Below are 24,654 nucleotides of genomic sequence, written 5' to 3'. Positions count from 1 at the left end.
ATTATCCGAGAATTTCAGTCGAAATTAATCGAATATCTCGCTCTAAATGGCAATCTTTTTTATATATGTACTATAATAATTCGCAACATATTTACGTGACTTATGTGAATATACAGAATGTGTTTTCTTTCTTCTTTGTCTACACTGAAAATTATATTTCAAATACAGATTCTGAATTTTTTATTTATTAATCAGTAAAAAAAATTAACATTCTTTTTAGAAATTATAATTCTAGTTTTTTAACATGTTCCTCACTTTTTAAATTAAGAAAATTTGTTAAATATTTTTCACACATTTCGTTATAAATAAAATTATTATCGAGAGATTGTTAAACAAACGCTTCATCAATTTCATCACTCTTAATTGCTGGATAGCGGTGGTGTAGACGTCGACAAAGAGCAAATCTGTTCTCTTGGACGAGTGGATCGTTGAAATATTGCCAGGTGGCGGGTATCAGCCTCGGCCTACCGAAATGGGTTCCATTCCTTTCGGGCAGCTGACTCCGGATTAACCGGCCCGCGAGGGTTCCTAGGGATAGCTGACTGAGGGGTATTAAAGGCGGGCGCCGCGCTCTGATATTACTTTCTTCAATTTGCAACCATCTCGAATCGTGTCATCGCCGCACCGTATCGATATCTTGCGATGATTACGCCTTGTTACATTCGTTCCAAATTTGATGTTTTGCATGAATTGTCGAAATCAATGAAGTTTACATTGCAAAGCACAATATTTGAGAAAACGTACTTATATCTGTTATATAATATATGTTATATAATATATGTATATTTAAATAAATTTTAATATAAATTAATTTTATTATGATGAAATAAATTTTAATATAATTGGTGAAATTAAAAAATTCGAAATAAATTCAGAATAATTTGACATGCATAATTTAACGTCCATGAATAAGGCGCAATAGCTCAAGTGAGCTTTTGCGACGCTAAAGTTTCTGTTCGCGTAATACCCTGAAGTATCCAGTTGAGATTGTACGGCAAAAGTGCACGATCGAAACGTTTTGCAAAACATCTCGGACATGTGTATTTTTGCGCACGACTTGCAAGAAACTTTGAAGCGTACGTCCGCGCGGAAGCGAGGCAGCGCCGCAAACAACCGGCATTATTTTTACTTTCGCACTGTAATAACAACGACGGCGACGTCTGCTACTTCGCGCAGACGGCTTCCACTTTAGCGCAGGGGTGACGTCGTAACGAGAGTTGTTGCGAAACTGTGGCTGTGCGATGATTCAGGGAAGTTTTTTTTACGGGCTTTCTTTCCGGCGCTTCGCCTCGCAGTTTCCACGAACACGTCTTGTTTCTTCCACGGCTGGCTGGTGATCGTCCTTTTTCACTTACGCGATCTGCACGCATCGTTAACGTTATACGCGACAGATCCTAGAACGCCGCGGCGTTTTTACGAGCTGCATCCTTTCTTCGGCAGCAGATTAAGTATGATGGATGAATCCAGTGTTTCTGTCGTCTATTAAGTGCACGGCGAATTCTGAAGGGACGAAGACTTCATCTACCGTATAATTACCGAGCGATTTTAGACGCTTATGATACGCCGAGCGATCTTCTCTTTTACTTTGTATAAATTTTCAGAATATTAGTATAAGCGAAAAAATACTATTTGTCATTAATTTTATATAATTTTTTCACGGATGTTAAATTAAACAAATTCGCGGATAAAATCGACGCGACTAACAAAGTCGAAAAATCGATTTTCATGCTTGTCGTATCCAGAGTGTTAATCGGAATGTAAACATTTCGGTCACGCGCAAGGCAATTGCATTTTCACGCGTTTCCAAGGCGATGGCTGCCAACCATCACCGACAATACCGTGCAATTTCGAAAGTACCGAACAAAGACGATGGAAGTGCGTGAAACGAAGATTTCCGTTCAAGTCCATCGGAGAAACTCTGTGGCTCGTATTAGACATTAGGTCGTGCAAACTTGTTTGTTTGCCATTGACAGTGAGCGCAAACGACAACAACGGTTAGATTGGTCCAGGCTATAACGTACGAGCCCCGTGTCCTGGAATTAGATTCGGAATTCGCAATGGCTGGTGACGTCTTGCCGACGACATAGCGCGCTCGTCGGGTTTGAGGCAATCGTGACCGAAGGAATCCAATTGTATGGAAAGAGCCAATTATGTAAAGTAAGCCGTTGAAAGAAACGCGGCTCTAAACGCCGGTACAACGGTGACGCAATTAATTCCGCGTAGCTTGTTTAATAAGTTATTTTCCTCGAATGTATTCTCTCTCTTACTTTCTCTCCTCCTCTGTCTCTCTCTTATTCTCTTTCTCTATATGAACGTTCCGTTTGCATTTAGATGAAAAACGGGTACCGCCGATGTCCAGGCGAGAATCGTGGTCAGAAAATTGAGGGCGAGATTGGAGCATCAACAATGACGTAAATGTCGACTACGAATGTAATTGCTGTTATTATTCAAATTGGTAATAATTACTACAAACAAGCATGTGTGAAAGAAGGTTAAAGGTAATTGTAGAATTTAAAAAATAATTTACATAGAATTACGTAGAACTCATCGAAAGAAATCGTCAAATTATCTTTAGCCACATGTAAATCGTGTATATTTGAAAATAATCTGTGCCAGCGTGCAACGCGACGTTCGGTTAAAATATTAGCTGTCGAGAAACGAGGCGGAATGAAAAATTGCTCGCATTGCTTCGGCATTCGACCGCATGTCCGACGTTGCTGCGGCAATTAGGGATTCCGTACTGTTTGCGGACAAATGGCCAATCTGAAAGCCCGCGCGAAGTAGGGACGGACGTATCCCGCTTCCGTCAGCCTCGGATTGCGCGAGACGTTGCTGCTGCCACCGCCGCCTCTCTCTGCTGCATTATTCATTCGGGCGGCGTCAGCGACGTTCGATTAACAATGTTTCCTCATGTTGTCGCCGCACGGCCCGTCGACTTACAAAGGATATCCCGTTGCACGCGCCGTCAGATATTTTACCGCAGGATCGGCCGGCCGTGACCGAGGTCGTGCTACGCTGAAATTCGTCTCGCTCTAATATCGGGGTCCGGGATATTACGGGATCTACATGATGTCGCGACGCCGTGAAATCGGAGAGAATATGCTTCCATTATTGATTTTCCGATACAGAATTTATTTGCCCGAGTATCGTCCATCGATCCTGGCGTACCAAGCCGTTTTATATCATCTCTGCGCGTAATGTAAGGTGATTTTCTACCTCGAGGAGGAGATTTTGGAATTTTATGAGGGAGTAACGTTAACTAAGTATGAATATAGATCACTTCGAATTTTCGATTCTACGCGATTATTACGGTAATCCGGGAGTTTGGAACAAAGTTAACGCCATTTACAAAGTTGACGGGAAGTTAACGATTACGAGGAAGAACATACTTTTTTTTGACCGAATTTCTTATTCCTCTCGTGCTAAGGTTCCTCCGAGGTCGCTCGAAACTCGCGAAAATTTTTCACAGCGAACCGTGCGCGACGTCGTGATTCAAGAATATTGTGGATCGATCATTCCCGCCTCGAATTTCGTGGCGTCCCCGACTCGTTCGTCGGGATCCCGTGGCGAGGGCTCGTTCGTGCGGTGATTTTGCGCCTTTAATATCCAGTTTAAATATTCATGAGACGGACGAGGTGCGCACGAGGCGAACGGTGCGACACTCTCGATGCACACAGACGGGTCTCGACCCGACGTGCTTTAGCCCCGGGTACTGTAGTTCGCCAGGACACCGAGGATGCCCCGCGACATATCTTCGCTCTTGGTTAAAGTGCGAATACAGCGAGGGACGACGCACACCGATGTGCTGCCGGATTGACTCTCTGTTCAAATAATTGAAGTCGCTCTTCATTTATCGCGGTGAGAAGTCAGTTCTTTTGGGTTGCAGAAGTGTGGCTGAGGAGAATATATCATGTTTTTTTGCACGAATATGTTGAATTTGTTGCGCAAAAATACATTTATTTATATATTTATACACGGTAAAAAATTGTGCATCCAATGTGTTAAAATTTTCTTGTGTTTACCACGCGTTTTGATTAAACGTTTCCATGTGTTACATTTACGTCAAGTTTATATCTTAACACTTTACGTCAAGTTTATATCTTAACAATTTACGTCAAGTTTATATCTTAACACTTTGTTTATGTCTCTTAGAAATGCAATATTATTTTGAATATTTTTGACATAATTATTTTAAGCAATCGATATGTCTCAAAGTCAGTTTAACATTCTAAGAAAAATTAAAGTGAATCTTCAAATAATCTTGAATTTTGACATATAAAAATAAGCAAATTTATTAAATGTTTCTATAACATATAAAAATAAGCAAATTTATTAAAATCAAATGTTTCTATTACAAATAATTTAAGTTAAAATAATTCCTATTATACGTTAATATCCTCAACATTTCTTATGATTTATTGTAACTATTTTTTTATGTAATTTTTAGTTAATTTGTATGTTATTTTTACATCACACTTAAAGTCGCAATAACAAAAATAAATATAAAGTATTGTGTCAATTAACATTTTTAGTTTGTCAATAAGTAACATATGACGAATGAGTTATTTTAACTTAAAATTTAGAATGGACTTTCTGGGACATATGAAAAATGTTATAATTAACATTTTTCATTAAAATTAATTTTACATGTTCGAAAAATGGAAATTTAACTGTTCGTAACAATGGCAAAGACAAACAATTATCGTAAATATGGGTGCAGCGAGAGTGTCGCGGAGAGAGAGCTCATCATTTTAGCGCGATTCAGCACTTTGCTATTCACTTCCGGTGAATTGCGCGTGACAATTTTTCCAACGAACGAATAGATTTTTACGACGGGATGTAACGCGACGTTGTGATTCACTTGCGTCACTTCGTATATACTTTTATTCCTCCGCGTTCTTCTTCTACGTCATAGTGACTCACATCTCCCTACACTTACTGTGAAAGACGCCGGCAGCATCGTCATCTAAAGGGTAGACGGAATTACGCGTTGTTTTGCCAACGTTCGCCGAGATTTAGACACAAATCTTCCTGACATGGGGGCTTTGTAATTTCTTGTCTCGCGGCTCCCGACTATTATTGGATTAGGTTCCTAACATGATTGCCACAGTACAGTAAACTTTGGAATATCATTACGTCGTTATTTGTTCTCACAAGAGCCGCATCATCGCGAGAGATAACTTTCCCGCACTTTCATATTTTGCCGCGCAAATTTCTCGCCCCCCTTTTTTTTACGAAGAGCAAGGGAAGATTTATGCGGCGATAGCGCTTGGACGGCGAAAAGATGTTCAGTTTCTAATAGCGGCTTGAGAATCGCCGGCTTGATTAATGTCTATACTTTCGAAGCGAATCGATCTGGATCGCATGGTCGTTACCGTCTCTTTTTGTCGCGCGCTGCATTTTGGTCGATCCCGGGTTGAAACTAATCGGCGAATTAGTCCGTTAGCGCGTTAATAGTTTCACTCGCATTCGTCCGAGGAGGGAATAATGAGGATACGAAAAGCGAATGCCGAGAAAGAGGTCGGAACTGCGCGGAATGGCGTGGCGCGACGCGGCATGGCGCTCATAAATCACTATTAAATCTTGAAAGGCACAGGCGCTACGCGGTTTGTCGAGTAATCTATCAGGACAGTCTACCTAATATAACGGTCGAGTAATTGCGGCCGGTGTACACGGCTGAGCGGCTCGATCGATCCGCACTCGTTGTGTGCCTAATGACCACGCAAACGGCGTGCCCCAACGTACGCTTCACGGTTTGGATTACACGGTGTGGCCCCCTCGTTAAATTAATAATACCGCCATGGGCTGTCTCTATATATTGACGCGCGTTATTTTTTTTAGCTATATCGATCTGTCAGGAAAAATATTTGCATATGACTGATGCGTATGATTGATCTGAGGCGCCGAATCTTTATTTTTTTAATATATCTCTTTGACATTTCATACGTTTCATTTCGCGAATTAAATTCTCGAGATTTTTCCTGGAAATATTTTGACGCAGAGAAGATCCCCCCGCTTAGCGGAAAACAAGAAGAAGCGCTTGCATCGAGATTTAGCAGATTCGATGTTTCTTATCGAGGAATTTCTGCTTGCGCTTCGCCAGTGACACATCGCCGCCGACGAGCTTTCCAGATCGTGGAACGGGTCCACGTAAAAATAACCTTTATTACGTTATGTAATCAGTTAGTAGAAGCAATTTCGCTAAAAGCTTAGGGGGGCTGCGTCCCGTGCTCGTGAACTCTCGCGGCCTGCTTTTGCATAACCACGCAGCGGATCTCTTCTTCAGTTCCCTCCTTCCCTTCCCCTCCCTCGTTGTCTCTTTCCCCCTTGGTTTGGCAGCAATTACCTTAGTCCATCTTTTTTTTTTCGAGATCTTACGCTTAAAATGATAAGTGTTACGAGCGAAGAAAGCATCTTAATCTTCCCGCCCGGGGAAGACGTGCCATTGCTGATTGCAAATTCGAAGTTTACGCTTTCTCTCTCTTTTTGCACCAGCACCCGAATACGCTTCGGATTAGCGTAATTGAAGCATAGAGCACGCGATCGAATACGAGATAATTGCGTTTGCATTAGCAAATTTATGCGCGAACAAAGCGTGCTTCCCCACCCACGTGCGTCTTCATTAACCGTTGGCTATTTACAGCCAGCAGTTACGGTCATTAATTTGCAAACGCGAAGCTCTTTTCACAATAAAATCTAACTTTTATGTTATCATGTTGGATGAAATGTTACGTCACACGTGCTCTTTTCGTTTTAAAATATTTCTACATAATTAAACTTTATAACCCTGAAAATGCCTGGACTTTGTACGATAAGCCGAACAAACATAACAGATCTCATATATTTTCATGTATGCACAAAAACCGTTTCAAATTTCTTCGATGCTAACAGTAATAAACAATGTCTGTGAAAATGACATTTTATCAATTCATAACCGCGAACATTGCGGCCGCCTATGGTGCCTTGAAGCTATAAATGTTAAAAAATACTACGCGGAATAACGAGAATAACAGCATTCCTCGTTTGAAAGCATATAAAATGAAAATATCCGAAATACACTACTGACAGGCTGTACGAAACAAATGTTTAAACTCGGTGCGCGGTTCATTTTGTTTTGCAGCTAAATGCACCCGGAACGGAAACTCTCAAACAAAGAGATGATAAAGTGGTTTGGCGAATGCCAAGAGTGCGCAAAGCATCTATTGAAGCCCGCGCAATCCTCTGCAAAGAGAACAAAATTTCAAATATAAACAATGGTATTGTTGCTCGAACAATAATGCATTCTTTTGTCCTGTAATTGGGTGAGAAGAATATTTAATATGAAAAGTCGATCGTATCATTTCTCGCTTTCTTGATTGCGAAGCGGAAGACGTCGCAAGAATCGAAGCGCGACGCACTCCTCGGAGGGCGATCAATCTTGCCCTTCGAATGAAACTTTATCGGCGACAGACGGAGGAGCGACGTCGTCAATCTGATGCGCGCGTGTGACAAAATTAAGTTGAGACAAATCGACGATCGGAGAATGTCGGCGGATTTCGCGGATGAAGATCGATGGTCCGATTCGGCAGGAGAAATAGGGATTACGAGAAAGGTCAGGAATCGAGGTATCTCTCATCAAGGATGATCTTCGACCGGTGGCGAACGCTCGAGTTAGCTACCGTGGTCCAATGAAGAAAGAAGCGGTAAGGGAGGGTGGGAGGAGATATTCGGAAGGAAGGCTTTAGAAACGGGGGCAATGGATACAAGAATGCCATAAGTGTTGTCTGGTCGATCGCGATCACTTCCGTCCCGTCGTTCCGACGAAGCGTAACCCGGTCGCTTGGCAACCGCAACCCCAAAACATTACTTCGACCGGGAGATGGTTGAGCGGCGGGAGGAAGGCAGACGAGAAGGGGGGGAGGGAGAGGAAGCTTAATGGATACATATTGATATCATTTGTACACCCTCAAAAGCTTCCCTCTGTGCCGGTCCGTTGCTCGCGCGGATCGTTCTCGGGCTTGTATCATTTTGAGAAAGAAGCGGCATTGTGCTGCACGCGAACGTTTGCAAAATAATCTTTCGTGTCCCGAAACAGGTTGCGTTAATTCGTCGAGGAACGCGAACACGTGTGCCGCAAATCAGTGTCTCCCTCGCCCCGATAAAACTATTTGCCCGTATATATCTTTCTGTTTCGGGCAAGCATGAGGTTTTCCGTTATTTTATAAAGCAATTTTGGTGTACAAATTACATATATTATATATACAGAGAAGATTTCTCAAATTAACTGACTCATCAAAGATGTAATATTATCTCAAATCTTATTTTAATCTTCATGATTATTATTTCCTGTGATACAAAATTATTATAAAATAATTTCCTTATAGATTCAGTGACGTATTTCAACGTAAATAGTTAATTCGATCGGTAATTCAACGTGCCTTATATAGATCGTATTGGATTCATGGTATTAAAATTTCAATGCATAATCTGATTTGTGGACGCCATCAGTGAGATCGACCTACATACACAGGCAGAATTTCTTGTCGCGGTGGACCGGGTTGAATCGCTCGTCCAAGGGGTTAGGTTGGGCATTAAGGGTTAGGCGTTATCGCGGATAGAGGTACCCACGGTGTATACCGTGTCAGAGGGAGTCAAATTGGATCAACCGATACGGGGTCGCGTTATGAACACGAGCTGTCCCACAATCCCGCTCTGTCGGCTGGCTAGTTGCCGCCGTCGCTTCTCTTCTCGCTTTGTGTGCGTGAGAGTGCTTTGTGTGTCCACGGCGATTCTCACCGTTTGTCTCCTCGCCGAGGCTTGCCCGCACACGCGTACGTTTATCGCGCTCGCTCGAATAGACAAGCGCGTCTGTCCATCCGAATACCTGGAATGCAAATACATCTACGAATAGACGGGCGATATGTATGTGTGTGTGTGTGTGTGTGTGTGTGTGTGTCCATGTTCGATGGTGCACACGCGAATAGAGAGAGGGAGAGAGAGAGCTTACATGCATATAAGCGTACGTCGCACTGTCCACGCATCGTGCGCAATGCACACCACTTTCACTCTCCCTACGCTGTCCGGTAAATGTCCACCCTCGAAGTGTGTCGTGCACGCGTGAATGGAGAGTGCTCTCTCGACACACGACCGAATTACCTACCTACCTGTCCTCTCTCTCTCTCGCACGGAGCGCGTCTCGCTGCCAATAAATACCTTGATCAATTATCCTTGCCCGCCCGCGCGCTAGGATGTCCGTAATGCGTACGCGGGACGATAATGCAGGACGATAACGAATGCTTGCTATGGCTACGACGCGGAAGACCGGTAATTTGACAGATGCGATCAGTTACCGCGATGATTCTGCTGGTGCATCTCTCCGTCCGTGTGCATTTGCTCGTATCGCTGTAGACAAACCAATACTGTCTTTCGCACTCAGGCTCTACATCCGCTTGCCAAGAAGCGCTATCGATCCGTTGTTCCTGTCAAAAAAGTTTGCCATTGCATACTTATGCTGTACGAATATTCCACTCCTGCGCTCTGTCTCTTTTTCTTTCCTCCTTTACTTTTTTTTACTGAGAAAAATGGCAACTAGCAAGTTGCGAAACACATTATTAACTTATACAGTATCGAACAAGTATCTAATACGAATACGTGATACAACTATATACATATCCGCGGGGCTAATGCTTTCATTTGACTTTTACGAGCGAGACGATGACTCTCGTGGCGCCATTTACGCTATATATCCGACATCGTGTGCTTTTGATTGCGGCACTGAATTATAAAGGTCGGATACGCGCGGCAATCAGCCAATTTTCTCATTTATCACGTCAACCACATATATTTTCTTGAATTCGCGCGACGTGACAAATGTAAAGGCGAGACGGAAGGAAGTTTCCTCTGCGCTCCGTTTCCGAAGTTGTTCATCCTTAATCCCGGTATTACTTGGAGATAGACTGGAGATAGACTCTCGGGTCTGTCACGTCGGGAGACACGGCAAATTAGTTCGCATCGATCAGACGAGCCCTTCTGTCTGCAACGAGGATATACCGCGTTCGACATTGATCAATTCGTGATACGATTGATTAATTCTTTGATTAACAGCACGCCGCATTATATCTGTATATAAGCGCATTGCTGATTCCTTTCTCACGCGCGATGCTATTTTCTTGTAACTCAAAACTTTTCTCGGTTTGATTATAAAAATTTTCCAATTTCACGGCAAATAAAAATGTGTTTGTTTCGCGAATAAATAAAATGTATGGAATAAAGTCTTAGGAATAAGAATGATGCCAGTGAAATATTTATATTGTTACTTTGAATGTTAAACTGAATGGAGCTACGTAAAAGCCTTATATACAGGCGGCTGTATTTTATAACCGAATAAATGTCGCGCTGGCAAAGTTTCGGCTGTCGGCTCTCTATTTTGTCGATGCGTTTAATACGCAGGTCATGTAATCCTGCGCAATTCGATTGCTATTCAATTGCTGCATCATGACGTGCCGCGCAGGAATAATTATGCACTAGACTGGGCTCTATAATACTCCAATTTCGCGTGCAGCGCGAGGCATAAAGGAAGTTTCTCCAATCCGTTACTTCATTGTGCGCTCATGTATCGCGAATATAAATCGAACGGATCGATACGCACTTTCGGCAAATTAACTATTATCCGCGGCGCGATAATTTCCTTGCGATAATTGATATCGATGCCGACTGGCGATGAGATTCCCCGGTAGTCAATTACGATTTTCCAGCGGTGCCTCTTGTCCCTTTGTTCGTCGCCAGCAAAGTGCTTACGATTATTCGTCAATGGCGAATCGATTTATTGCGATAGAACGACGGCAATAATAAATCACTCCGCCGGTCAACCTTATCTTTGCATCCGTGTATCGCGCTTGTCAGAACACGGTATTGTTAACCCGTTAACTGTAGAATCTATAGTGCACAATGGTGCATACGTGCATGCAAGAGAATGAGAAGGAAATGACAAGATACAAGAAAGCTGCTCAACGGTTTACTTTTCTTGTCGCAGGTAGTTTAAACATTCGATTTTTCATATCGATCATTTCATTAATTTATTTTCATCATTTAACGCTATTACATTAAGGATGTTTTGTATGTACATTCCCAGCAAAAAGTAGCTGAAAATCAATGTTGACGAATATTCACTTTTGGTGTATTTTGAGTATGAGAAATTGCGTGGGAATATTACAATTTGATCTTAGCTACAGTGCAGAGACGATGTATTTTTTAATATTTATTGCGTTTTTACTGAAATATTCCGAATTTTGTTCATCGAAATGATTAACTTTTGGCAGAGAATTTCGCCTTGTGACAGATACATGACTAACTTCATTAAATTATATTTAAAATCTTTTTAACCAGTTAGTACTTGTATAATATTATTCGACTAAATATTTCCTCTATATCTAAACTTTCGCAAATTTTAAACAAATTCTGAATATTATTTCCATGTGTTTTTGTCATTTAAATCGACATGGTTATACGTTTCCCATAAGAACACATGTTAATTCGGTGCAAATTAAAATCCTTATAACTTGAACGCTTTAGTGAATCGATTTAAAAATTGTACTGAAGATTTTAAACATATGTAAGGACATTCTGTAAAATTTTCATTAAATTCTCAATATTTTGAAAATAGGTACAAAACATCCTTAATTCTCGAAGGACGCAAAAATCAAGTTATAATAAATTAGTTTATCTTAATGTTCATGATTTATTTTTATTGTTAAATATACTCTCGCTATATAAGAGCTGTATGGAGGCAGATGGTTATACGAGTTAACGGTAATTCGCAGCATTACACAATGGTCACGTTAGTAATAAATCATTGCCGAGGCCATTATCTCGAACTATGTATGCGAGTATCAGTAGTGCAGCACTCGCGCTTCTGCATACAACATTTCTGGCAATCTTTCGAGTTTACCGATTTTTATCCATGAAACGTGGAGAAAGAGAAAATGCTCTCTGCACGATGGAAAATTCGTAAATTCTCAGCATGTATTAACGTCGCTCTGATTTGTTTCGTGTGCATAGCATGCTATACAAATGCATGTCGCACGCACGAGCACAATGTCGAGTAAAACCACGAAAAACGCGCGAAAGTTCCAAATCGGGCCACGTAGAAAACTTGGAGCACGTAAAAATAATCCGCGACATTCCGCGTTCATGTGCTTCTAAACGATAGTTCATGAATTAAAGTCGCGTTCTGAGTAATTAAATAGAAAATATGTAGATCGAAATTATATATATATATATATATATATATATATATGTGTGTGTGTGTGTGTGTGTGTGTGTGTGTGTGTGTGTGTGTGTGTGTGTGTGTGTGTGTGTGTGTGTATATTCAAATTATAATTGATTTCCGATAATGGGTTAATTAAATTAATTATTTAAAAAATCTATATAATTTGTATCTTATAAATTATACAATTTTTTTATTTTTAGTATTTCTAATTATCGGTCTTTAATTATCTAATTGAGAAATTGAGATTATATAATATTAAAAATTGAAAAGAAAAAATTAAAAATTTAAAAGAGAAATATGTATATATATTGTATAGGGGTATGTATATAACTTACTCTAATTTGTAAAAAAATGGGAATTATTTAATACTAAAAAGAGAAAACAATTCGTACAAAATAATGTATTTTTTGTACATTATTTTTGTTCATTATTTTTTCTGTTTTTATTGGTTATTCAAAATAATTTTATTTCAATTTTCTAAATATAATAAACAATTCGCTTTATGTTATTGCATTTATGAGAAATATTTAATATTTTTTTTGCGACATTCAACGCATGGCGATTGGAATTGTATGCGTCAATCAAGCAAATAAAATTTATCTATTATGGAGTTTCTCGATATACTCGTATCAAACTGAACACATAATGATTTTTGTCATAATATGCGTGACGATATAATAGCAGTCGAGAGAATTCAGTGTTTTGATGATTAAATTTGAGGATGTGGTTGAAACAATGCATTAATTTCATTTGCGATCATTTTTGTTAAAATTATTATAATATATGGAATCTCTATTAATCTGTGAAATACTGAATTTATCTTATTATTAACAGAAATTATGATATAAACAATTTCTCTGTAAACTTTCCTTTTTCACGAGCTCATGTAGAGTTTGTAATATATTCTCTGTAATTTTATTCCAATTATCTTTTTCTCATTAGTTATTTATTCAGACATTATTTTCTTTTTATTCTGATATAATATATCACATACACACGTCACATATTTTATATATATTCTTATATATATTAAAAGTAACCGCGAGAAAGAATTACAATACCAAATACCGAATTTACCACGCGATACAAAAGAAAATTATAATTACATCAAGCCGCCGTTATTAATTAATCGATAATGAACGAAGCTTAATGTAATCTGATATTCTATTCAGTCCAAATGCGATGCATATGCGTGGCTATTTAAAGTCTTATCGGATCATCAATTCGTCTAAGTACCAAAGTATTTAACGGACTTTGGAGAGAGAAGTACATCATATTAAGCATTTAATGCAATTAATCGACGAGTAATGTTCTCTTACGGATTACATGGATTTAAGGCTCTGAAATCGAGTGTTTTAACCGAAAGCCGTGGAGTTTAAACCGTGAAGATTAAAGCAAGCTGGAAGAATAAGAGACGTAAGATTCAGATATTATCGTAATCTCTTCAGTCGCTTTCCACGATGGCTGCCCGACGAGATGCCGAATAGGAAACGTCGAGAAGTGAATGGTCGGACTTAATTATACGCTCCTATATACTTTTATTTGTTATTACTATTATTTATTATTATTATTATTTGTCACAATATTATATTGTATAAACGCAATTATTTATATTAACGAAAACTTTTGTTTCGATATGAATTGGAATAAATCATTATGAGTGCGCAATCGTTAATTAATAGCTTTAAATCATATTAACGCATATCATATGCAAACTTTTTCATGGTTTCTTTAACATAGGCTTTCTTTAATCTTTAAATGTTTTCCATAAATCAGAACTTGAGTTTTTTACAAAAATAATCATGCATATTTAATGAAATCATTCTTAATAATAGCATAATTATAGTTGATTATAATTAAGGATTAAAAATAAAAGTAATTGCGGTTTTTCGACTTTAACAGAAACAAAAAAGGCCATTGTAGCACGCGATCGTTATTCGCTAATCAATCTTCGATACCCGCGGAATTAAACCACACGCTTTTATTTCTCAAAGTTATCTCATTAAAGCTAGCGGGCATAGTTCGTTCGACGTTCGTTCTATAAAGCCGATATTTAGTATCCGTTGTACGGGGAACAATAAGCGTTATAGATTATCAATCAACGTGTTCGTTCACGTGCAACCCGTTTCATATTGTATTGCCTCTCGACGAAATTACCCTGATCACCTCCATTGTGACTATTTTTACATTGTAACGCATGAATACATGCGTATATGAAAAGCACGATAATAAGCGCTAATATTTTTTTACGGAAAATGAAGAAGCGAGATCGATAGATCGAAGTAGCAAGGATCGCGATATTCCAAACTGATAATAAAGAATGAAAAAAACTATATCTTCGTCGAATCGCCCGCGTGGCAGAAACATTTTTCTTGGCCGCGTCTTTCTCGTCTCATCTTTTCTTATCCCTCGCTCGTCTAACGTCATCATCGTGCCGATCTTATGACGCCGAATCTCGTCCTGCAAATTTGAAGTTGCAGGAAGAGGAGGGAAGGATATACGTAACTTTTCTCAAACTTTTTTCATATGAAGTGTATCTCTTATTTTCTCTTTTTTGTGGTATTTCCTCGATAAAAGTTCACACACATGTGGGAACGGGTATTACCGGACATTACGGTATACACATATTTTACGTCTCCAGCCGACGTGTATGGTTTTCTCGCCAGCACATTGAATCGTGAAGCAAAAACATTGGACGAAGATACGCATGTTCTCGATTTCCGTAGTGTTTTATCTCCGTTGGTGTCCGCGGAATTAATTGAACGTTACAGTTTCCGAAGCATCGTTCCATCTACTGGTCTACACGATCCTCTTCCTCTCCCCTGGTATTACACGAGAGAGAAATATACTTCGAGGAATATAAGAGCGGGCGCGCGTACCGCGTGTCGCTTAAAATCGATTTCCGGTGAAGATTAATTGAATATCCGGTCTCTCCTTCTCATTCTCTCTCTCTCTCTCTTTTCTGTCGCTATACTCTATATCGAACGAGAAAAATGCAGGATTCCCATGGCACTCTGGTATTTCTGTTCGCGGCGCCGTCCCTGTCTTTTCGTACGTGCCATCGGACTCGTATCATGGAATTCGCTGTCTCGATCGATGGGCGGATTTCAATCTGTACATTCTGCATGTACGTCGGAGTATGATATCGATAGTAGCGTAACGCACACTTGCTTCCGAATCACTTCCATCTGTGTGTTCGTTGGATGAGCGTGCGATAAGGTATTATGTGCTTGTGTCAATGGTGATATTTCAGGATGAAAAGAATTTCAAGTTAACATCAAGTACGTCCAATACATAAAAGGAGAGCAAGAAAAAAAGAATAATGGCATAATTAAGAGAAATTTGCATAAATTAAAAATATATGTTAAAATTGATTTTTTTTAATAAACTTGCAAGCAAAATAAGACAATATCATAAAATAATAATGAAATTTAACGCATACACACAAAAATTATAATATACTATTGTATCTAGTACGTACTATTTGTTTAATAGATATTATATTAGTACAATTATATTAGTTGCAAACTTTAATTTGCTATTTACAACATATGCATCGCGAAATTTTTCACGCAATATTTCGCCACACGATAGAAATTTCCGCGGATGCGTAATACCTACAATAAAACGATACGGTCGAAATCGTGACGTCAAATCATTACGGTACAGCATCGTTAAAATTAATGCACGCTCGAAATGAGCCATACATCGCGCTGTTTTTCGATCGTTAATGAAATCCGGCTCTGCACGAGGCATCGAATCACCGATCGCATAAACGCTGAGTAGAAAGTTATTAATTTCGACGGGCGTATAATTTCAATACATAATCAGCTTCGTATTTCGGAGCAGCGAGAATTTCGTGAAAATTTTGCGCGAATAAAATGAGAGTTTTGTTCTAGAATTTCGCGTCAAATTTTATATTTGAAAAAAATGAAATAGATTCCTTATACAATTTCTTTATAAATAAAGTGTGTATGCGTACATTTGGCGATATTTCGATGTAATTTTTCATCGATGGGACGTGAAATGAGGATTCGCTTCGAATGAAGCTCAGCAGCTAGCAAGATAATTATCTGCAAATTAAACTCACTCCCTCATCCATGGTTCACTTGTATCTTTCTCCCTCTGTCTCATCCTCTTTTCCTCTTTCTCTCTCTCTCTCGCTCTCGTTCTCTCTCTTGCTCTCGCTCTCGTCGGCATCGTATTATTTGTTAATGCGGTATTAGCTCGAATTATCGGTTAAACGTTGTATGAGAATTGCCCGTAAACAGTTGCACTTTATTCGATTACGAGTCACGATGGATATGATGAGTATTGTGCGCTAGAAGGGGCCTGGAGCACAAGTGCTCGCATATGTACATATCAGCATGATTGAATTATTTGTTTACAATTGCGGGGGGCGGCGAGTGTAACGATGTAATCGAACGCTTAATATTGTCCGGCGGATTGTGGAATCTCGAGATAATGCGTCGGATATTAACCGGTTCATCTTAACGTAGATTGGATACGAGCGGAACGAGCGTTAATGAGCGTTTTGAAATTGAGTAAGGATACGAACGGAAGCAAAAAATGGGGAATAGAGTCTCTCAAAAGGGGAATTAATTTGTTCGAGTCTATAAGTTTTAATATGAGTTTTTTAGAATATAGTTTTTCGTGATATTTTCATTTGTGTTTTATTCTGTACATAAAGTAAACATCATATACATTTTTATGAAATTCTACTTTAAATAAAATGTAGCAGTGCGAACATGGATTTAAGTTACAAAGTGTTTATTGTTTTTATAGAAAAGTCGAAAAAAAATTAAATTTATTCATTTCAAATATATAATTCAAATATATAACATGTAATCTAAATCGCTGACTCGTACTCTTTTCCTTTGTATGTCCAATAAATAATGTCACAATAAAATTTGATATTTTTAGAACTTCCTTTTTTATAATCATTTTACAAAATTGAAACACAACGACAACAATTGGTTACATTAAATTGCTTTTGCAATATCATATTGTAAGTGACAGTAACGTCCGTGTGAAAGATGATACCTCGAAACGATATCGGATATCGCAACAATATCGCATTAACAATTGTTCCATCTAAATAAGCTTTTATATAAAATTATATTATGTCATCTCATACGAAATATTCGCTTTATATTAACTGTGATTTCAAATAATTTCTCGGGAACGAATATGTTTAATTGCAGTAATTACATATAGACATTGTTCCACATTTATATCCAATGAAAAACCAATTACGCAAATTTATTCAACAAAATCTGAAAATAGTTGGAATGTGGAAATAACTTTAAATTGTATTAGTTTTCTATGATTAATTTTACGCAGTGTAACATTTAAAAATGTTTTATCTTTCTATAAGTAATATAAAATATAAATGTCAAGTAAAACGTAAATGTCAAATTTATGCAGCAATTTATTTTTAAGCCCCTAGAAATGTTATTTTGAAATTTAAATGACCTCTCTTTTAAGAAGCAAATCTCTCTCTGTAATATTTCGTATGATTAGATATTGGATTATTAATCAAGGCAAACTCAACTAACGTATTCAAATATTATGCGCGCAATTGTTCTTTCAACGTGTAATGAAAGAATATATTATTAATGCAATTAGTAATTTCATAGCAAGTAAGTTAATATTGAACAATGAATAAATAATGATATAGTTTGCGTAATAGTCTCGAATAAATTGAATGTAGGGCATCAATAATCGAATATCCCTTGAATTTATTATCAGATGCTTCCCTCTTTTATCCCCTAATGTTAATATACAGCTCCACTGTTATTATAGCAAAATTATGACCGTGCCGTTATTATAGCGAAATAATGATTGACTGTGTAAAAAGATACTTAAAATATGATATCATTTCTGTCGTAAATTTCCGACTTTTCTCTCAAACTTCATATCGGCTTTGCGTCACAGGCGACATTCTGCAATTTTTTCACATGTGCGCGTCGCGAGGATAGAGAACAACCAATGTGACCGGCGATCATGATCGCGCACGAAATGCATCGCGTAAAACTCAACGATCCGCTCGTAGGGACGGAAGCAGCGGCGGAAAGAAGGTTTAAAGTTGGAGCCTGAAAAAGTTGCCGGAGGACCTAAGTACGCGCACGCAAACGCGTAAAACGACCCCCAACGATAGGGTCGTTTCCTTGCGTATCCTCCCTCCTCGCCATCAGGATCAGGGATTCGCGTCCTTGGGTTTCTCAACGCTTCTCAACATTCGCATGCGCATATATATGTATCATCATCACACTGATACGCGTGCTGGTATCGTTGTGTATATGGAATGTAATATGGTGGCCTGTAGCGTCACATGGCTATTTAGAGGAGCTACAGGATAGATCCGAGAGAAGCGAGGATCGAGGAGGGTCGCTGAGAGCAACGATGCGGCTGCAAGAAGTAAGGACACCGGGGGGAAAACGTAAGAGACCGACTCGAAGAGAAGCTCGAGGCGATGCACCCTCTCTTCTCCCTCTTTCTCCTCCGCCCTCTCTTCCTCGCTGCTCCTTCTCCTCTTCTCTTTCTTCCTCTCTGCTCCTTCTTTATCGTATCCACCCTGTACGAGCCATTTCTCGTACCGACCCTACCGTTATTTCCCGTTTTCCTTTGTTCGCGCGGGCGACAGTGATATTCTGCGGGAATCCGCAGATGTGGCTCGCTCGCATCCGCGTCTCGGTTCGTAGGCCTGGCTTGCGCGAGTTTGCGAAAAGCCAGACCAAGTGACACCGGGGTTGGCGCGCGCTGAGCATGGCATTGTTGCTCAGTGACGGGCTAATAAAGAAAAATAGAAGCTCCGGCGCGCGCCCGCGAGGATATTAGTTGTCTTCTGTGTTCGTGAGAGGCCGGAGTGCCGGCGAGAAAAGAATAGACCGTCGATCTCCGACAAGAGAGAGGAAGGAGGAAGATAGATGCCGTGATGGGACTTTATATTTACGTGTTTCTCGATGTTGATACCGATTACGTCTCTGCTAGGATTTCATTTGAGAAGCTTCACGTCGCAATTTTATTTATCCACTGTACGGATAAATATAAATGAGAGAACGTACTCCCGCTTATGTTTAAGGTAAAACGAAAATATAATAATTGATCATAGGAAATATCATCGTTGAATTAATATTATAATTAATCTGATATTACAAATGGCTATTTGACGAAACTAGCTACTTGCTATTTAAACCTAGCAAATAGAAAATAGAGAATTTAAAATAAATTAATGGCATTTTGAGAAAAAACATCTAACATAATTATGAATATTTCCTATAATAATAAATTTTTAATGTAGAAAAATAAACTTTTATTAGCATACCAGTATCAGAGGTTACACAGAAAAACACATTAATAATATGATATATAACTTTGTGCAATGAGCATTTTCATCCACATATCATTATCGAAAAATTTGTTTAGTAATGAAAGCCAATTTATTTTTGAGATCTCGAAAATACATACATTTATAAAATTAAATGTAAATATTATTTGTTTACAACGTTATTTGTTTTTAAATACTATGAAATGCACATTGTAAATATTTTGTAGCACATTTCGTATCGGCTTTAATATATGTAATTACATACATTTTTGTTTATTTTATAAATTTTCAAAATTCCTATAAAACTTGTGTTTCTGTTATCTATGTTATATATCTGTTTCCGTTATATATAATACATGTCATCTTTTATCTATGTATATTAAAACAAGAAACGATTCAGTCACAAAACGAACCGTTCTTATGGAAGATCTTGTGTATGTTTTTAATATTTATCATTCACATTAAGATTGTTAACTTACATCCATAATATACCCAAATACAGATGGCCAAATCTCATTTCATGTTTACACTAGACATGATGTTCAGCAGATTGAAACAATAGTTCGGTATCAATTGAATGCGATCGGTATATCTGAGATATTCAGCGAATCGGATTCAATTTGCTAGCGCTCAAGTACACGATTGTTGTCTGCGCTCAATGCATTGACTGCTATGATATTCGTATTCAGGCAAAATTATTGCAGCATGTCGCCTGTATCAATTGCGACGGTTATTGCAAGACGGTAAGCCCGTTTGTCCGGATTGACGCAAAAGAATTACGAGTAAGCGCATCTATATCAAGAAGATGAAAATACTCGGTGAAAACGCAAATTTATTTAACGTGACGGTGGTAATTTACGTCAGACGCGTTTACGCGGAGAGCGTCGTGGCTTATATCTCGTACCTTTATCTCGTGACAAGATGTATATACGTTTTCGCACGTTTACATGCATATTTCATCGTGCGCGCGAAACATACATACACATACTCGTATCCCCTTTTACGTTGCATTATATCTATACGTCTTATCATGGACGCGCCAAGCGAGGGTAGCAACTTGTTCTTTCGCGCCCTTTATCTTGCTCCCATTGTTTTACTTCTTCCTCGTTTTCAACCGTCGTGTATCTTCCTTTTTATTCGTATAGACAGTGCCTGAATACCGTGAATTCGGCCGATTGATTCTCGAGAGGTCAGGGATCCGTGAAACAACTAATGTTGCTCCGTCAGATCGATAGAGAAAAATAAAAATCCGATGATCGGATATTAGCTCGCTCCTTTCGAATAGTTGGAAGCAGGAATAAGAGGGTCGCTTCGAGCACAAGGACGAAATTTCTCGTCCGCGTAATATGGGGCTTCCGAAAATTTGCGCGGAATGCAGGCTTCGTCTCGTAAGATTGCGTCAAATTTCTCTCCACCACGTTGGAGAATGTCGATGCTCACTCGCGAATAAAGGGCCTTTCCTCTGTTAGCCACTCGGTGTATTTTTATTGAAACCAAAAGATCTTGAATATTTACACGCGATTCGTTTTTACACAAGTACAAAGATCATACAAGTTATAAAGATCGAAAATTACGAAAAAGATCGGATTGTCACGTAATTATATATTTATATCGAGATTATTTTGTCAATCAAGCACAGGGCTAATTGAAGCCGAGATACAATGATACATTAGAGACAATGTTTTAATACGAGAATATTTGATATGTTTGATCGCGTCTAATTTCAGAACGTGCCCGAGAGGTCAATAGGCTACTTATTCTCGAGTCCGATACATGAATTACGCCCGCCAGCATATCGATCCTTGAATTTCTATCGTGCCAAGAACGATCCATCTCCCTTCGTGACGTAGCCGCGGGCATCCATCGGTACCGTATTATAACTGACCGAAAGAAGGATTAAGGGAACATTCTTTCGTATCAATATTATCCGAAGAGAAGGGCTGTTCCCTCCTCTAATTGCGTTGAGCCGTTGTTTGGAAATGAGTATAACACGCATTAATTTGATGTGTGTTTTCTCACGGTGTCTTGTAAGGGATAAGGATAGATAAGTCGAAGCAGCACGAAGAAAAAATCGATATTGCCCTAGCACTTGTTTACACAGGCTATATTAGCAGTATTCGGAGACATTCGCCGCGTTTTATTAAGACGGAAAAAATAGTGATTTACTCGCGAATAGACTTCTCACCACAGACACATAGTCAGATATATATTTCGAGATTATATTTTAGGTCGATCGATTGAGTCTTTCGGCTGTTTGCAACAAATAATGCCCTTAAATGACATGTACAATATTACATTGTTTAATAATTTTGATATTTTTTTTTATTACAGATTCGAAGATGAATTGGCCATTGGTGCTGACCTGCTTTTTGCTGCCGCAGTCGTGCATCCTCGGCGCATCGCGCGGTAAGTTATTTTATTAAAAATTATTTCTACCAGCAACGTGAATTTTTGAGATTATACATATATAGTCATTCTATAAGAGACATTAAAATATATTTTCTGATACTAATTTAAATATTTTTCTTAATTTAAACGTTTTCTAAATATTTCCAAAATTTTGCTATTCTTAATATATTTGTTTATTTTAATATTTTAAATTCTAATATGGCTCTAATTAGATGCTCTATAATTTGCGATTGGAGTGCAAAAATGGAATTGTTTATAAAATTGAAAGATATTTTATTTTATTATGAATGCTAGATATTTATAATAAAAAAATTGACAAGCTCAATCTAACTATTAATAATAGTATATATAGTTGTGTATATTTGTTGTAATAACATTTTGAAATCAGAAAAAGTAATGTGTTTATTAATATAAAATAAAACACGTACGTACTATATGAGAAGATGAAGCGCAGCGTACCGTGTAAAAATTTTTGCAAATTATTTTACGCGAATTTTACACCGAGCTATACTACCAAGACTATTCGTTGCACGACTATGCCATCGTTACTGTCCTCCCTGCTGTGCAACGAGCTGCAAAAGCCAGGCCTGTAAAACCAGAAAAACCCACGAATTGGGTCATTTCTTTTTTTTTCCGTCACCAACGACGAGCGGTAGTCGGGAGGCAGGCGGAAAATCCTTAATCCACCTCGGTCGCTCGGAATCTGGCGTGAACCCGTGCGAAAACAACGCCGAGGGGTGGATTATGATGATCGTGGAAACAACGTACTGGAGCGTTGTTCGTGTTTCCCGTGTGGGTGGGCGGTTTCCCGGATGTATTGCACACCCAAGCGTGACCCATAACCGCGGCTCTTTCCTTCTAGTTCTCCCCCAACTGCGCGGGCTGATAGACAAATTAGTCCTCTTTCACCCTTACTCGAGTTGAGAGCTAAGAAGCTCAACGTTTGTACCAATGGAGCTTATTTCGCCACTAAGCTCCTGCTATTCGGTAACAGATCGCCTTATAATGACAACGAAGATACAAAATACGATCTCTTATAATATAACGATCGATTCAAAGGGACATCAAAGACAGTTTTTCATTTGAAGCTAGTAAAATATTTCTTTGTCACTCCAACGTGAACAATGCAATTAAAAATTTGACTTTTTCTCTTCGAATTAATATAAATTTAATAATTAATAATATCATATATAATATAATTATAGAATAACTTTATATATAATATAATTCTTTATATTATTTATTTCATTAACATAATTAGGTAATTATAAAATTATATTTATAATAAATTTATAATAAAATTATATTTATTATAAAATTATATTTATAATAAATTTTTTAATTTGAAATATTAAACATAAGCAAATATATATATATACATATATTAAGAATTGTATAAAATAATTCTAGAAATAATCAGGGTTAATCAATCAACGTTACACTAGTAATTCTTTTATTTCATCATGTAATAATAATTAATACATAATTCTTTATCGTATAAGCGCGATCACGCTTCAATCTCTTTGAAACGGCGCGTGCGACCGCATTCGTGCTGCGGTAAGCTCACTACCCTATTTGAAAGTTGTCCAGCAGTGTTCAACTTGTTTGGCCCTATCGAGGCAAATCTCCCTCCGCCCACGTACGAAGGAACGGACACAATCTCTCTTGAGTACGGCGGACCGACGACCGCGGACACGAACTTCGATTTCGAGTACACAAGAGACATCGAGTACGCGTCTACCTGACGCCAATCCAGGTCAAAGTGTATTTTCTCGGTCGCACTCTGATGGCGGCAAACGAACCGCAGCGGTGCGCGCGCTCGAAATTCGCCAAGGCGAACTTTCCCCCCTTTTGACTTAATTGGCGGCTTTCTCGCGCGGGGACCGTCTTTGACTTTCCTTTCAACGACAGAGGAAGTCCGAAACTCGCCAATGGTCAGCGGCGCGAAACAATGGTATAAAGACTCGCGAAGCAACGAGTTACGCTGGTTATGCAGCAAACGAACTATCATCTCAAAGGTATTGAAAAGATGGCTAGTGACATGCACTAATTTACCTCGTGCATTTCACTTATGCGTATGTATCGATGTTAAATCCATAAGCTTTCAGCTGAATATTTATCAATTCTGACATCTTGAGATGTTTCATTGAATTGAATTTCTGTCAGTATATAATTTGATAGAACGATATCAATGATATCTTAGGATTCTGTTTTCTTGCTATCATATTGTATTTTTTTTCCATATAACAACGGGTAATAACTTGAAACCATACAAGAGAGTCGTTCGATCAATCGACTCGTTCTATCTCTCGATTTTCCAATTTATTTGAGATATTCTCGGTTTTGTGAATATCGTGTAGAAGCAGAAGGCCAGTAAATTAATAATAAATTATTTGTTCTTTGTCGCGATAAATCACTTCTTTCGAGTTCTTGAATGTGGTAACTAACTTAATTGGCGGCTTCGAGACAGCCGCGGACCGTCTTTGTGGATTGAAGTGGCGCGGGACCACGAAGCTTCAGAGAGGTCGTGGACGGCAACTAAGAAGCTCGAAACTTGTTAATGGCATGGGTGTTATGGGACAATGGCGTAAAGACCATTGAGATTACGAGGGGACTACAAGACTTTGCATTTGATGCAAACGACCAATTAAGTTGTTAAAGGAGCACG

General features: G+C 38.6%; 1 protein-coding gene across 2 annotated transcripts in view; it reads left to right on the top strand.

Moving 5' to 3' along the window:
- The window catches only part of LOC105256742, a 234,967-nt gene that overhangs the window by 105,360 nt on the left and 104,953 nt on the right, over positions 1-24,654 (top strand). For both annotated transcript variants that reach the window (XM_020029248.2, XM_020029247.2), the window contains one exon: positions 21,909-21,983. In XM_020029248.2, the coding sequence (XP_019884807.1) occupies positions 21,917-21,983 (67 nt within the window). In that variant the 5' untranslated portion in view covers positions 21,909-21,916. The remainder of the gene's footprint in view (positions 1-21,908; positions 21,984-24,654) is intronic.

Source organism: Camponotus floridanus, unplaced genomic scaffold (assembly GCF_003227725.1).
Source record: "Camponotus floridanus strain SB8 unplaced genomic scaffold, Cflo_v7.5 scaffold45, whole genome shotgun sequence".
In the NCBI taxonomy this organism is placed as follows: Eukaryota; Metazoa; Arthropoda; class Insecta; order Hymenoptera; family Formicidae; genus Camponotus; species Camponotus floridanus.
Note: the sequence above shows the minus strand (reverse complement) of the source record. Positions and strands in the feature narration are given on the sequence as shown.